Genomic DNA, 16,905 nt, shown 5'->3' with positions numbered 1-16,905 from the left:
CTGAGCTGATTATCTATGTCACACAATGATTTAATCTACACTTGGATCAACTAAGAAAAAAGCTGTTAAAACAACATTTGCATCCTGTTATGTTTATAAACACAAAAACACAAGTTATATTGTTGGTTACCTGCAGTAAACTTGTCATATTTTATTCAATAGTGTATCAGAGAAATAAGAGATAGAATATGAAGCAAGAGGAGCTTGTAATATGTGTATTCATGGTACGTCTGTGATAGTCAGAGGTGAATCTAAATGATCTTTTCATAACTTCCACTCACTATTTTGAGTAATAATGATAATCATCCTGATGGGACTGATATGTGTATTATCTTTCTCATTTGTTATTTCTCATAAGACTGGGTATGTAAAGGGAACATTTATGTAGTCTATGATTAAAAACAACCATATTCCTGTAAATCTTATTATCATAATATTACATTGAAGGTTATTAAAAGAATATTATAAAAGTGCTTTCATTGCATTATAATGTGTTTTGGGTTTTCAGGGATGACTGACTCAGCCTTTTAACACTGAGCTGCTGCAGTTTTCAGGATTATTCTTTGCAATACTTAAAATAATATGCCCTAATATTTTAGAACATCAGAAAAGCAGGACTGTAAAGTAGAAATACTCAGATCATGAGTCCAAATCCCCTCAGTGTATCCCCATCGCCCTCCGAAAATGTTGACCTTCATATTTTATTTATTCAGTTAACTGCTGAATTTAATTTTTGGTTTGTTGGAGACATTATTGTACATTAAACAACGATAAAGTCCAAAACTTATTTCCATTATTGCCCCTGGTCCATCAACCTTTGTAAAGAGGGCAACAGGTATACAATTAGGGCTTAAATGATTCATTGATTTAACAATTAGTTGATCAACGGCAACTATTTTGATAATTGAATGATCATTTGAGTCATTTTTCAAGCATTTTTCAAACATCTGCTGCATCCAGCTTCTCCAGGTTGAGGATTATCTGTTTTTCTCTGTTTTTTATATCATCATAAACTGTAAACTGTATAATTGACTAACAATATTTTTGGGTTTTTCTGTTTTTCAAACTAAACAAGACATTCAAAGAAGTCACCTTGAACTCTGGGAAACCGTGATTTTTCACTATTTTCTGTGCCTTTACAGACCAAACAACTGATTGATTAATCTAGAAAACAATGGGCAGATTAATCAATAATGATAATAATAATTTCTAGTTGCAGCCCTACATGCAATGTCTGGTATTATGGAATATTATAAATTAGGGACTAAAAAGCTAGAAAACTGAATCATATGAAAAGACAAGACATTTTTTAGGGAATATTTTCAGTTAATTCTTGTACTCCAAGTAGTCCAATTTAACATATTTAGTCTGCAAAATGCTGGAATGAGCCTATAAAATACAGACAAATTTTTAATTGTACAATGAACATGTACAACGAACTCCTGCTCAAATTCCTATAAAATCCACTGAAGCACTGAGGACATGACCTCAGTGTCCTCAATGGTAGCTACAACGATGTGAAGGAAATGATTGAAGGTGAATAATGTTTACATTGAGCTTCTTATTCTGTTAAGATGTTGGTCTGAAAAAGTCTTTAGTAAAATGAACTAAACATATAACAGCTCACTATCTATTATTCAGTTATATATATACTATAAATGGCTCCAAATCCTGAATGTTGCCTGCAGGTCTTCAGTCAGTTTATCTTAATTGCAGTTGTTCCTTTGTCACCCACCAGATGGGGTACTGGCTGGACCCCAGCCACTAAAACCTGCTTCTGTATACCTCCACTCTGCTTCTCCTCTGTTCCACCCCTCCCGAACAGATGACAGCTCACATACAATTTCCCCCATCAGCCTCAGTGTGAGGCGTATTATCCATATCAGCAGCCCCGCCATACAAGGCCAGGGACAGCTTGTTGTCTTCTCTGCACACTCCTCCACACAGGTGACCTTGGTCTCAATCAGTTTGATGCAAACCAAACACTCATTTAGAATAATTTCCTCTCCTGTGCGCTCACAAATCCCCACGGACAGTTTATCTAATCATTTCATGAGTACATTTTTATGTGATGACTCAAGAATAATAACATCTCTAGCTTTCTCCCTCGAGGGTCCACTGGGTTCAGCGAGTGTAAATAGGCTGGTAAGAGGCTGTGATCATACATTTACATGCACAGTAGCTCTGTCAGATATGGCGTTGAGGCGATCAGGGTTGCGTGTAATGTCACTCAGTCAGAAATGGTATGTAGGCCAAGCTAATGCTGGTGTGTGGAAAAAGCAGAGGGAGACTTCATGTCTACATGAAAGTTATTTTTCATGTGTGTTACTAAAATACATTTCCAATCTGAGCAGACCGTTTTATCCACCGTTTCATGTGTGCACTGCTGAGTCCGGAGAAAAAAAAGCAGTGAACAAAACCCAGGCTTGGTGTTTGAGTTGAATCCAGCACCTGGGGGAGTTGAGTCATAATAATCCAGGGCAAGAATTTAAGGGGTCTGTTCTCCCAAATTACAAAAAAAAACATATATTCTCACTTTACTTCTAGTGGTGTCTAGTATGCAGATTGTTTTGGGAGCTTTTTAGCCTGTTATCTAAGAGATAACAGTCTCTGAGACACCAATACAATTGAGGCAAATGGTATTTAATTTGTGGTGCTCACTGCATTGAAAAACTTGAAAAATTACATTTGAATAATTCATAACAGCAGTGAGTCTTTTCAGCAACAATGTCCTGGTTACTCACTGTGAACATTTTTCATTGTACGGTACAAGTACAGCACATGCTACCTAGAAAAAACGTTGACAGTCTGTTCTGTGGATTATCTTGAATAACGGGGACACTATTTCTAGAAAAAGAGGTTTTTAAATTAATTGATCATTACTGTGAGCAGCATGAATGAGATACCGTTCACTTCCATCATATTTGAGTGGAGGAAGAAATTTCAAGAGACAGATAAATAAGACAACTTCATAGCTGGGCAAATGAAGATAGACATCACTAGAGGTGAGGTGAGTGAGAAAACATGGTTTTTTTTTTGCATTAATTTGGGTGAACAGATCCTTTAAGTGATTCAAATGACATTTATTTATGCAGATATGTGTTAATTAGTGTTGGAAAGAGAATTATTTATAACATCAAAGTACTGTTGCTTAAAGATCGCCTCCACACACGTTTTAAGACATAAAAATACCAATACGAATGCTAATAAATGAGATAAATGAGTCAAATATGTTTTTTCCCCCAAAAAACTTAGTCACATTGTTTCTCAATTTCAGATGAGAAATCATGTGATTAATTAGACCAAAACAAGTTAACTCAAGTCCTTCATGTATTATTGAGAGCAAATCGGACACCAACAGCATAAACTGACTATTTTTCACATTAAAAAAGACAAGAGAGGACAGATTTACCCAATCAGGTTTTTTTAATTTGGAACAGAGTGGCAGATTAGTGACAGGGCGGTGGCGTGGAGGATCCGCCTCCTCTCGCTCACTCAGCCAATGACAGAAACTCAGCCTTAAAAAAATGCAAATGTATAAAAACAGGAATGGGAACAGCAAACATAGAGTAGTGTAAGCCACCACTGGGCTTCACACACACACATGCGTACCTACACACACACTCACACGCACACACACGTACAAATTCACCCGTTCTCTGTCACACACACACACACACACACACACACAGACACAAACGTCTTATTTGGCTACGCAGGCTTAGATGGGTACAAACACACATGTTTACATTTTGACAGTCACTTTAGAAAAGACAGTACGTGTTAAGATCATTCCTGCCTGTGAGAAAGTGGCGTGTCGTCTGTCCGTCTGTCCTGCGGCAGAGAGACAGACAGGCAGACGGTCAGACAGACAGACAGTGAAAAGACACAGTCAGTGTGTGTGAAAGCCACTGAGAGGGACCAGCTGCCCCCACATTCAGCAGTGAACAGACTAAACACACGCAGACACACACACACACACACACGTCGACAGGCTAGTCAGTGCACACAAGAGTCTGCTGTGAAATACCAAGGTGAAGCACTCACACTCTCACACACACACACACATACAAACACACAGGTGGCGGGTTTAGATGAGGTGTCAACACACACAAACACACACATTCTCACACTGGCGAGGGGGGCAGGCGACGTACACACACAGGAGTGGAGGAGGTGTGTTACCTGTCTGTGGAAGAGCGTGAGAACTGCTGGAGTAGGTAAACACACTCTCGACCACAGTACATTCCAACTTTAACTCACCCCTCTTCTTCTCTCAAACACACACACACACAAACACACACACACACACACACACACAAGGGCATCCACACACACCCAGACTAGTATAGTTTTGACTCCCATGCATTTTTGATCTACAGTACTGAGTATAATAGAAGCTACTAGCCCAGTCGCACTGGTGTGGTTATTGTTACAATCTCTTAGATAGAAGCACAGCCCTCCTGTCTCCTCACACTCCCACTTCCCCAAACCGAATCCTAACCCCCGCCCCCTCCCCCCAAAAAATAGAGTCCGACAGCAGGTTGAAGTCGACCCCACAAACGCTAATTTAATTTTCTTTTCATAACGAAAGCTGTAATAACAAAAGTTATGATGTTGACCGGATTAGGGCATGTGGGGTCGTGCAACGTCCTGCGCGGATTCACACTTTTTCGTTAAAGCCCCTCACGCTTCCCAGAGGCCCCTCCCATCCCGAACAGAGAGCCAAAGGTGGAAGAAAAAAGAAAGTGAGGCATGCAAAAGGTGGGTAGGTTGGTGGGTGGGTGTGGGGCAGGGGGAGGGATACCGGATGGCATAATGACTAGACACGTAGTTGTGCTTTTACACAAACAGAGCAAACTCTAAACCAAACCGGCAACTGATCGATAACTAATCAATAACATATTGAAACCGCTTGATCTCGCTCGTATCACAAGTGATGACTATCACGATGATGATGATGATGATGATGACGATGGGTTTGATATGTCGACTTGAATGATATGATTTACAGTATAGCAAGTGTGTGTTTGTATTTAATTGCACAGAAAGTTACACGTCTGCACATGCGTGTGTGTGTGTAAGTGTGTGTGTGTGTGTGTGTGAGCGTGCATGTGTGTGTGTGTGTGTGTTGTTGACGAGAGCACAGCTCATCTAAAGTGATGACGGATGTGATGAATAAAAACTCTTCATGGTCATGCAGATGGTTAGTGATGCCAGAAAGGATACGCTGATATTTACATATAAACTTTTTTTTTTTTTAAACTGCTAAATACACATCCTCCCGTTTTAAGTATTATTATTATTACGGCATTATTATTATTATTTACCATCCAGCCCAAAACATTGATATATTATTGATTATTATTACTATCCGTAACTAGTCTTTGTACAGCTTAGAGGAGCAGACGGGCCGCCAGCTCGGCGTGAGCGCGAGCGCGCCCCAATACGACCAGCCAGCGTTTCCACAGCGGCTTCTCATTGTGAAACACGTCGAGGGTTGAGCATCGTTTTCTGGTTGGCCAAGCACAGAGAGAGAGGTCGGAGCCACCTTCAAACAGAGACAAGTGTGTGTGTGTGTGTGTGTGTGTGTGTGTAAGCATGTGTGTGTGTGTGTGTGACTTTTTGTGGCTGTATGCATGTGTGTTTCTTTGAGCACCAGAAGGCACAAAAGAGACCTTTCCCTCTCACCTTTGACCCTGGGCTCTGTGCGGCCAACCAGACGCTCTGTGTGTTTTCTGGGGGGGGGGCGAGGTGGGTGTGAGGGGCAGAGTCAAGCCCACCACTCTCTTTTTCTTTTGTGTTTCGCTCGGCTCGCTCCGCCCCTCTCCTCTCCTCCCCTCTCCTCTTTCTTTTAGCCTGTTCATTCGCTCCATAAAAACAGAAGAGGAACTTTTTGTGCTGGAAAACACAGGTTAAGAGCTTGTGTTTTGTTTTGTTTTGTTTTTTTACAAAATAATCATATCATTACATACAGAACAAGAGAATCTGTAGAATATTAATAACAACATTTACTTTAAAAACATCTTGTGTGTATGTGTTATTTTTTCAGAATATATTTGTTTTGTTTTTTTTTTCGTTTTTTTTTTTTGTCCTCTTTTTCGTTTTCATTGAAAAGAAAGTTCCAAGTCCGCAGAGAGAAAGGCGCTCTCAAGTGTTTTGGAGACGAGAGGAGAGAGGGATGAGGAGAGGCGAGCAGATGAGGGGGAAGAAGCGACGAGGAGGAAGAGGAGGAGTAGGAGGAGTAGGAGGAGGAGGAGGACGGGGCTTAGAGTATCTTTCTCTCTTCTCGCTCTCGCTCTTTCTCTCTCCCTCGGTGTGCGGTGTCTCTCTGGCGTACGAGTGTTATGCGTAAAACTCCTCCTGCTTGTCTGGTTTCTGGTAGGTGACGGTGGCCTGTTTGGGTTCCTCCAGCGTGTAGCTGCCCTCGTCCTTCTTCTTCATCCTGTACACCAGCAGCATCACCAGGAAGGCGGCGAACAAGGCGCCCACCACGCCTCCCACTATCACCGCTGAAGAAAGACAGAAAGAAAGAGACGAGATCTTAAAAAAACTTCTCAGACCATGTCAGATACTTCAAGATTGTCGATTAAATCCTACAAATACAAATACATATAAACAAACACTAAGGAGCCACTGTTACATCCTGCAAGAAGACTAAAGCACTACAAACACACTGCCACTGAAAGCAGAGCAAAGCTACCACAGTATCACTATCACCTAACTGTTAAGTGAAGACTGATGAGCCCGATTGTGCCAACATATGTTCTGTGTTGCCAACAGCTTTGTGCTAAATCACAGCCCTGCCGTTCTACATCGTAGTTTAGGCTGATGGGGTTGGTGTAACCAATCTGCAGCAGCTGCATTTTTCCGCCTTCTTCTGTCCACATCACTAATGAACTCTGCTGCACGCGATAGATTAATGTGTGGTTATCAAATGGAAAAAAAAAAACTTTCCCTCATTAAACTAATTGGTATCGATGCCAAAACAGAGAACAGACTCTTTGTTATTTTCCAAAACACTTGAGAAACACTTTGTTTCCATTCATTGTGTGGGAGGTGTTTACTTTGTTTATGCCATTACTGCCAATATCAGAGTGCACAGGCTGAGATTACTGAAATAACTTTCTACCATGCATGGTCACTGCAAAAGTATTTACCTTTGTTGACTTTTCACACCATTTCTTGTGCTTAAATGTTATATAAATGACATTGTTTGGATTTTTCAGTTTGGATTTACATAAAACTGCATAAGTACACTTTGCTTGTTGCATGTTTTGAGTATTTCTAATAAAAAAAGGATGTGATAAACTACTTTTGAATCCGTCTAAATAATATCTGATCTTCATTACCATCATTAACTAAAGCAAAGATTTTCGGCCACGCTTAGATGACAATGTAGCTTTCCTCTAGTGCCATCATCAGATTAAAACCTGTCCATTACTTTAGATTATGACTAAATACCTGCAAAACTAATGACATTCCCCTCAGATTCAGCTGCGCTTTGTGCTTAGCACTAATTAGCAAATTAGCATATTAACAATCTAAACTAAGATGATGAACACGGTAAACATTATACCTGCTAAACATGAGCATGCTAACATTATTTACGTGAGCAAGTTAGCATTTAGCTCAAAGCACTGTTGTACAGCCTCACCAAGCCGCTAAACTCATGGTCTTCTTATAATATTCTCATGTTTACTGATATTAAATTTATGACCCACCCACCACAGTACCATGAAATATTGCTCAGATTTGGGGGGTGAAAGCCAGAACTGAGTTTTTAATGAAAAGTCTCAGCCTATGCAAGCAACACAACTACAATCTGTTAAGTACCATCTGGCTGGGGCAAAAATACAGCTGATTGAAATGGGAATTTTATTTATCAAAACTAAAAAAATCAAAAGAGAATTTGAATTTGCACCTTAAAAGGGGTATTCCACCAATTTTACACATGAGTTTCAGTTTACTGATACTAGTCAACCTGTGATGTCATCCAGGTTATCTTGGTTTGGGCTCTGAGACTACTACTCCTTTTTTTGATGGAGAACTTGGATCTGGAACTGGAAGTTAGAAAGAAATATTCTTTAACTAGGCAGGGAAGTCTAAGGAAAGATGCAACTGAGTTGCATTATGTGACTAAAAATCAGGATATTTCAGTCTATCGATTTTGATCATTCGTTTTTTTTAATGTACCCATCGCAAGCCTCACAATTTTGTGAAATATTAAATTGCTGGATTGCCCCTTTAATGCATTTAACTAACACTGTCATAATCTTCAATCATGACAATCAAAATCCAAAAGTCTTGAGTGTGAAAAGTCAACGGTGTTAAATACCTGCATGTACTTTAGCATGTTACTACCACAGACTGAAGTGACTATACATGTACAGTACTACATATGAATGTATGAGCCTGAAGTGTTTTTATAATTTGGTTCTATCACAGAGACAATCTAGTCTAAAGTCTGTTGCCTCCTGCTCTTTACCGATGACCAGGAAATCAGCGAAAACCACCGCCAGCAGTCCACCAATCAGAACAGCTAAAGGAGAGACAGAGAGCCAGTCAGGTCAGGCAAGTTGGCCGCTCCCTCACTTTCTACAACAGCTCTTTGGGATGAGGAGAGGGGTGCACTTGAAAAGAAATTGGATTTACCCCGAGGGAAAATGATGAGAAAAAGAGGGAAGAAAGGAGGGTTGGATAACCCAAGAAAAGGATTGCTTGTTCTCAAACAGGTCAAACGGGGCTAAGTAGCACATTCACTTATCGTGATGAATCCGCACTACGTGAACGCAGGGTGATGCCAGTTTATCTTAACAGCTCCCAGAAAGCAGGGAAAGAATACAGGAGGCAACGGGGAAATGCGATCTGTTGATCTAAGAGGTGATTACCAAATGGTTTGTTTGACAGAATAGCAGAATGATACAGAGACGGGATCAGACAGACACACAGTGAGACAGAGACTGAGCTGGATGACCAAACATAACAAAAACATATAGAAAACATAATCGATATTAACTTTATTGATAGATATGCCTACCTATCAAGACTTCTTTTCTCTCCAGAATGTTCTTCTGTGGCAGCTGAGCGGCAGAGCTTCCTGCATCCACTGTGTTGCCCATCAGATCAGGATCCACTGGCACCACACCTCGACCGAGATCGTTGCGGTGATCCTCACGGATCTCGAAATCTCCACTCGGTCCCACAGCGCCCAACTCGTTGTTACCCTCCTCTGCACGGACCTGAGACGGAGAGAGAAAAGTGAAGCTAACGGCAGGAAATTTACATTCGATGTAATCACATTTTGTTCCATGGAGTCGCTACACTGAAACGTATCCAGACCAACACAAACACAGAACTTTCCATGGCACATGTTCGCATCTGAAACAATGAGCCTCTGTATGCACTGATTGGTGGAAAGTTGCATATTGTCCAACACATATACACACTTCATAAAATCTGGCAGCTTAATTACAATGCGGAAAACCAGACAAATCTAGATGCATCATGTTTTAATACAGAGTTGCTGCAAATAAACAGAAGCTGGCTCTGGTCTGTAAATAATTAAGCTGTTAAAAGAGGCAGTCAGAAGTAGGCTATTGGACCTCAATACTTTACTGGTACCAACCGAAATGTGTCTATGAGTATTGAAAAAGATGGTACATAAATCTCTGGTCAGATTCTTCCTAATTTGTTGTTTGAGAACTTTCCCACTAAAAAAAAGTCTATATTTTATTTAGGCAACATTGTAATATGGCTGCTTATGATTAAACGACATTTAAAGACAATATTCTATATTTTTCTTGTTATCACAAATCCAATGAAAAGACCAAAACCAACAATGTTTTGAAGCCACTAAGAAGTATTATCTGTGTATCCAAATCCTGATGTATCATATTCTTCTGTGCCGTGGAGCACTATTGTTGTCCAAAAATGATTAAAAACACATCAATAAGCCAAACTGTTGCACTGGCTGACGTTTCTTCATTATGATGAACGTGGGCACTGTAGCTTATTTTGAGTCAATCCCACATACGCCATCCTGCTGCTCTAAACACTCACCGCTGTGCCAAATGTGTATTAATTTGTGGATGAAAATAGTCCCCATCAAGTGCACTACTTACTCCTCTTTGAGTATTTTCTGATAAAAAAAAACTACAGCTGTTTTAGGGAATTACAGAGTCTTTTTTTTTAAAGATGAAACTACATATCTGAGGTCTGTTTTTAAATATTTATGCTTGTGGCTGTGTGTCACTGACCTGGTCTGAAAGCATTAAAGAGTACAGATTGACTGATGAACTGTTGGTTTGGTAAGTAAAATATATAATAAAGGGAGTCTTAAGACGTGTTTTGACAGAACACCAAGTGATTCATTTACTTGAACGCAAACTCAATGGAAAGACACGAATGGGTGCGTATAGATAGTATTTGCTTTAGGCAGTGCAAACTGAGGCAATGACACGCCCATGCATGTGTGAATGAAAAATTCATGCTTATGAGTTTTATGAATCTACTTCATGAACACACAGAGTTGAGAGAGAAAGGAGAGACTAGAGGAAAATAACAGAAAGAGAACTTGAGCTCTGGTGAGTTTTAAGATCAGTTAGCGTGTTGCTAACTAGCTACAGCTAAAGAGTAAACATGGACAACATGACTCAGGCATCTTATCAGCACGACTAAAAATTCATTCAATTTCATTTCAATTTACTCATCTTTAATCAGAACCTGCTGTTGTCTGGTTAAAGGAATAGTTCACCATTTTCGGAAATGTGCTTATTCTTCTTTCTTTCTGAGAGTTGAGAAATTTGACTCCAACGTATCATTTAACCCTTAAATGATCAAAAACATAAAAACGATAATGTGTGCTTGCTTTTAAGGGGGACGTGGGGCAGCTCATGAGTATATTTCCCAAATTTTGAACTATCCCTTTAACTAACGTCATGAATCTCACCTGTGTTGTTGTGGGCTGCTGTGGGCGTGTGCTCCTCTCTGTTGGCACCGTCTGAGTGGCTGTTGTCATGGGAACCCTGGGCCTGGAAGTGACCCTGGTCTTAACAGGGGTGGTGGTGGTAGGTGCTGCCGTCGTGGGCTCTGGGGTGGCCTCTGCTGTGGTGGGCATGTCTTCCTCTGTGGTGGTTTCCATGTCAAAGCCGGGGTAAAAGGATGTGGGCTCAGGCGACAGGAAGACGTCCTCTTCTTCTTCTGTGGTGCTCAAGTCATCCGAACCAGCAGAGGGCACTGCGCTTTCCGCAGGGCTGATTGCTGGGTTGGTGGTCACCACAGGAACGGCAGCAGGGGACCTCGGGGCGGCGGTCGTCTGGGCGGCGGCGGCAGCTCTGATTCGCTCCAGCTCTCTCTCTCTTTCACGCTCTCTCTGCCTCTCTCTCTCTTTCTCTCGCTCTCTCTCTCTCTCACGTTCCCTCTCCCTCTCCCGCTCTCTCTCCATCTCTCGGACCCGCTCCCTCTCTCTTTCCCGCTCTCGCTCCCTCTCCAACTGCCTCTCCCTCTCCAGCTCCCTCTGCCTCTCTCGCTCTTTCTCTGCCTCCCTCTCTCTCTCCCTCTCCAGCTCTCTCTCTCTCTCCCAGAATGCACCACTCTCTCCGTCAGCCTCGGTGGGCAGCGGGGTGGAGGTGGGGTCCGGGTTGGGGCTCGGCTCGGCCGCGGGTGAGGCGGACGGGGCGGGGCCAGTGGCCTGGGTGGTGGAGAAGAGGAGGGGCTCTTCTGTGGTGAAGGACATGGCCACTGATGTCGGCCTCATGCTGATCTCAGGAACTGGAAAGGAGAGGAGACGGTTTCAAATTGACTTTTTAAAAGCAGAGGAGTCAAAAAAATGAGTCAGTCATACCTCTCGCCCACACACTCACACTCATAGATACCAGTTAATTTACTCATTCACCACTCACAATATGATAGACAGTCAACGGTTTACTCTGTAGTGCACTGGGCACTTTCCAGGTACATGGACTCTACTTTTATCATTCTATGTCAACACTAAATCAGCTATTTCTGGGGCATTTGATTGGATACTGTAAAGAGTCAGACAGGTAATGTGAGGGCAGAGAGTGGGAGAAGAAATACAACAAAGCTAAATGGGAAAAACTGAGCTTTTTGGGGGGGGGGGGGGGGGGGTGACGTAAGCCTGGTCAGTGTCAAAGGGGCACTCGCAGAGGCTGAGATATCCTGAAAAAATCCTACATTTCCTCTTATGCAGCTTAATAGCATATTTTTGTTAGACCCTCTCTGCCTGCTAAATGCACACGTTTGTCATGCAGACTTTCCGTTCTGGTCAAACAAAGATAACCCTGATGACATCACTATGAGGTCACACTGGTTAATTCATCACGCTTGACAAAGCTCGCTGCAGAACCGCAGAAGACATTAAGCAGCTGTTCTCACATGGCTGAATAGTACTGCCCTTGATAATGAACTGACACTAATGTGTAAAATCAGTGGAGTGCTCCTTTAAGAACTTTCTGTCCCTGTAATCACTCATTTCAAGTGTCAGTATAGCCACTCACACAGCACAGATATGTTTATTTTAGCAAGACTTCATCATCACAACATAAAAAAAGTGATTTGATCGACATCTCAGTGCAGCAATAAGCCATAATTAAATAGCTGTTTTCTGCTTGTTTAGCTGTTTAACAACAGAAACAGAAAAATATGGAAATGAGAACAGCAAAAAAATGAGAGTTCAGCTGTATTAAATCAGCAGGAGAGGACAGAGCAGAGGTTTATAAGATGGAGAAGAAGAGATTTAACTGTTTGCCTTTTGTTTCGGTGTTTTAGTGTGGACTCAGTCTGAGGGAAGAGAAGAGAAGAAAGGAAAAGAAAGAAGAAAGAGATGACAGTGCTGAGCGATTCGTCTTCTTCTTAAATCTCATAATAGTATTATACCACCTTTCATTTTGTTATAGCAGTGCAGCTCCCCGGGTTGAAAGAGAAACAAATTGAATTTACGGGCACAAAGACATGAAGGCTGAGGATATCAGAATATGGACTTCAACAATGCAGCTTCTGTCAAACACATCAGACGCCACTAAAATGCCAAACTATGAAGCAGCAGCGGTGCAAAACGCACGTCCGTCTGTTGAAAATGAGCCCTTTCTTTTGGAAACAGACAGCTCCGTATCGTGGTTCGAGATAAAGCAATTTGCCAGGTTGCTGTTTCAACCACAGGGGGGGCCTCTGCTGCACTAGCCTGCTCTGAATTGTAATTTATTTGGAGTGGGCTCGCCACTAGCGCAGTGCCTGAACTGAGGGCAGCCCTCAATGAGTCATGCTTAATAAGGAGAGCCCTGCTGAAGCTTCAACAGCCAGATCAGAAAATCAGCCTAAATTACAACCAATGTGATTTACGTTAAGTAGGTAATTCCTACACACGACAGTCAGCCAGCTCACTCAAATGCGGACATACGCTCACATATAGGTGCACACAACTGTTGTTGTGCGTGTGATCGTCTAATCTGCACGGACCGTAATCTGATTAGAGTAAATAAGATCTGGCGGAATTGAGTCTGAGTTACTGTTTGTTTGCAGGGGTGTGTCTGTGTTTAAAGGTGTTTTTTTTAAATGAATCTATATCAAAGATCTGTTGAGCCAAATGGCGTATTGTGCGACTGTGTGTGTGTGTGTGTGGCGTCCGTGCATGTGAGGCTGGTGAATAGAGCCACCATAACTGGAGGGCAGGAAGTGGGAAGGGGTGGGTTGGGGGGGTGGGTGGGATCTTCAGGGTCAGCAGATTGAAACCCAGCAGCTGTCGAGCTTTAAAGAACCAGGGCGTGAGTGTGCGCCCTCCAACACACACTGAAACACACGCGCACACACACACACTTACAGCCAGATCCGGAGCCTGAGTAGAGGTCCTCATCGTCGTAGAACTCGTCTCTCGTCGAGCCTTCGTCATCGATAGACGGCGACCAAGTCTGTCCCTGCGTAAGAGACAGAGAGAGGGAGGTACAGATGACAGACATTAGAGTTATTCATCCGTTTGTCATTTCATTCGACAGAGAAACCACTTTGGCAGATTACATGCGCACACACACAGGCACGCACACCACTGTCTGAGAGGAGGCATTATGATGGACAGGGTAACATCTGTCTGTCTGTGACTCTATGGAGACGCATAGTTAATGAGTTGATCTAAAGCCGGGATTTTGGCTGCGAGGAACATCAAAGCCTTTAAGGAGAGAGAGATTTCATTTAGTTTTCTGCTGCGTGTCAATTACAAGTGATGCTCAGCCTGTAAAGCAGCACAACATAGAGAAGCTGTTAACTTTTGAACTCAGGCTGCAACTAACAATTATTTAAATGGATTCATCTGTGAATTGTTTTGTTTTTTTAAACTGATGATGAATCATTTAGTCTGTAAAATGTGATAAAATAGTGATATCATGGCTATTTCACATTCCCAAAAGTGATGTCTTTAAATTGCTTGTTCTGTCCGGCCAACAATACAAAACGCAAATTCAGTTACACTGATATAAAACAGAGAAAAGCAGCAAATCCATTTAAGAAACGGAAACAAGAGAATGTCTATCAGTTAATCAGTTGTCAAATTGTCAATATCAACAAAACAATTAGGCCACTTAGTTGTTGTTTTAGGATTTAAGTGTTTTTCTATCAATAAAATATCAGAAAATAACAACATTAAGAGTCTGCAGCCATGCTAGCAGCTCTGTGAGGCTGTATTTAGACACAGGGGTGCTTTTAGCTAAATGCTAATGCCAGCATGCTAAAATGTGCACAATGAAAATGCTAACATGCTAACAAAATGTACAGCATGTAAAACGTTGACCACATTCACCATCTTAAGTTTTGTACAGTAGCATGCTAATATTTGCTAAACTGCACTAAACACAAAGTGCAGCTGAGGCTGATATGAATGTCACTAGTTTTGCAGGTATTTAGTCATTAAAAAAGTATTGTGCAAATTGAAAAAACATGGCGCCAGTCTGCGGTTCAGTACTACATTCCTAGCATGTCTTAAATGCCCATCACAGTTTCCGAGAGCACAAGATGACATCTTAAAATGACTTGTTTTGTCCAACCAACCGTCCAAAACCCAAAATATTCAGTTTACAAGGACACAAAACAGAGCAAATCCACACATTTGAGAAGCTGAACTTATATGAGTAATGTCTTGTTGTCGGTAAATCGTTTCAGAACTATGTTGAGTTGGCTTTGAGTGGGAGAACATCACATCTCTTTTGAGTAACTTCTGCTGTACATTTGAATTTTACAGCTGCACTCTGAGGGTCTGTAAAATGCCTGTTAATGTCTCTCATGGGTCATTTCCCAACATCCTCTCTGATCATCATTCCACTTTAATCCAGGTCTACTTCATGTACGTCTGTGAGGGGAAAGCGTGAGCTTGCCCGGCGACCTCTGTCAGGGTCAGGTAAGAGAGATTAGTGTGCGATCGGTCAGGAGTTGAACCTGTGAAGTGAATGACCTCAGCCTCCGGTCATTTTAAGGCTGATCCTTCCTCTCTCTTCATTCATCTCCCTCTCTCTTTTTCACTTGACCTCAATCCAACATCCCTGCGATGTTTCAACATACACTTTAGCACTCAGAGGCTTTTCCCATCACACAGGGTCAACTAATACTGCTATCAAATGCCTGCACTTAAGAGACACCACCTGTACTGCAGTGCATAGATACATTTCTAAATAGAGTATGCATCACTGAATGGTTTAAGATAGCTTTCAAACAATGAGCTAAAATGTCATTGTGCTTGTAGATTGCATTTATTTCATTTATAATGCAGGCACTCACAATATATTTAGATATATCTAAACTAAAGCCCATTTTTGCCACTCAAAATACATCCACACTTACAAATAATGCACATTTTGAAACACACCGTGTCTTTATTAATTTCATCCAATATGTCAAATGTTTTTTCTGCTGCTATTATGTCATTGGTGGATGTAATTTAGTGCATTTACTCACACACTTAAATGGAAAATGAACTGTACTTGTATAGCGCCTTTACGCTACAAATCACATTCACCCATTCACACACATTCATACACTGAATGGGTACAGGGGCTACCATGCAAGGTCCCAACCTGCCCATCAGAGGAAACTAACCATTCACACACATTCATACACAGAGGGCACAGCCATCAGGAGCAACTTGGGGTTAAATATCTTGCCCAAGGACACATTGGCATGTGGACTGGAGGAGCCAAGAATCGAGCCGTCTATCTTCCGATTAGTGGATGACCCGCTCTACCTCCTGAAAGCCACCCAACTACAGTTGTGAGGTACTTGATCTTCACTCGAGTATTTCTATTTTATTTTACTTTATACTTCTACTCTACTGCATTTAGGAGGGGGGTATTGTGTTTTTCATTCCAAAATGCTGCTTGCACATTACAGCGCCAGTAATAACTCATTGCTCATTATTATAATATACAGTATTATCACATTCTGAATGGGACAATTCTACATAATAAGTACTTTTAATTTCAATATTTCAAAGCTGCATTAATTGTTTTTTGGCTGCTTAAGGGAAGCAGAGAAAGCTGTACAGCACTGACATATTGTCACCTTATAAATTTCAAACTAGTGTCAAACTAGTTAGAAAATATTTGCTTATAAAGTAGACATGGAGCAACATTAGCATTAGGAGTTGTGCATCTGGTGATCTGATGAATTTAAGTCTATTATTCACTCTCCTTTTAGCTCTGTTTTTCTCTCCACCAACTCCTGAGAAAAATAATCTGGCACTTCAGCAGCCAAATGCTTCACTATGTTCACCAGCTACATGCTAATTTTGTCTGTCTGCTGTTTGGTGCCTGGACAAGGAGCGTACACTATGTTTATCGGAGCTTTTCAGTTAAAAAGAGCTTCCTGTTGCTGCCGGATACAACGCTGATAAAGTTTCAGGCCGTAAAA

At 41.5% G+C, this 16,905-nt stretch overlaps 1 protein-coding gene across 1 annotated transcript in view; it reads right to left on the bottom strand.

Annotated features, from left to right (window-relative positions):
- Positions 1–3,402: 3,402 nt before the first annotated feature.
- The window catches only part of sdc3 (syndecan 3), a 38,391-nt gene continuing 24,888 nt past the window's right edge, over positions 3,403–16,905 (bottom strand). Inside the window, exons 2-5 of the mRNA XM_042436381.1 lie at positions 13,838–13,931; positions 10,952–11,772; positions 9,041–9,242; positions 3,403–6,512 (exon numbers count right to left, since the gene is read on the bottom strand). Of these exons, the coding sequence (XP_042292315.1) occupies positions 6,346–6,512; positions 9,041–9,242; positions 10,952–11,772; positions 13,838–13,931 (1,284 nt within the window). The 3' untranslated portion in view covers positions 3,403–6,345. The remainder of the gene's footprint in view (positions 6,513–9,040; positions 9,243–10,951; positions 11,773–13,837; positions 13,932–16,905) is intronic.

This window comes from Thunnus maccoyii, chromosome 15 (genome assembly GCF_910596095.1).
Source record: "Thunnus maccoyii chromosome 15, fThuMac1.1, whole genome shotgun sequence".
Classification (NCBI taxonomy): domain Eukaryota; kingdom Metazoa; phylum Chordata; class Actinopteri; order Scombriformes; family Scombridae; genus Thunnus; species Thunnus maccoyii.
This window is presented reverse-complemented; position numbering and strand designations above follow the sequence as displayed.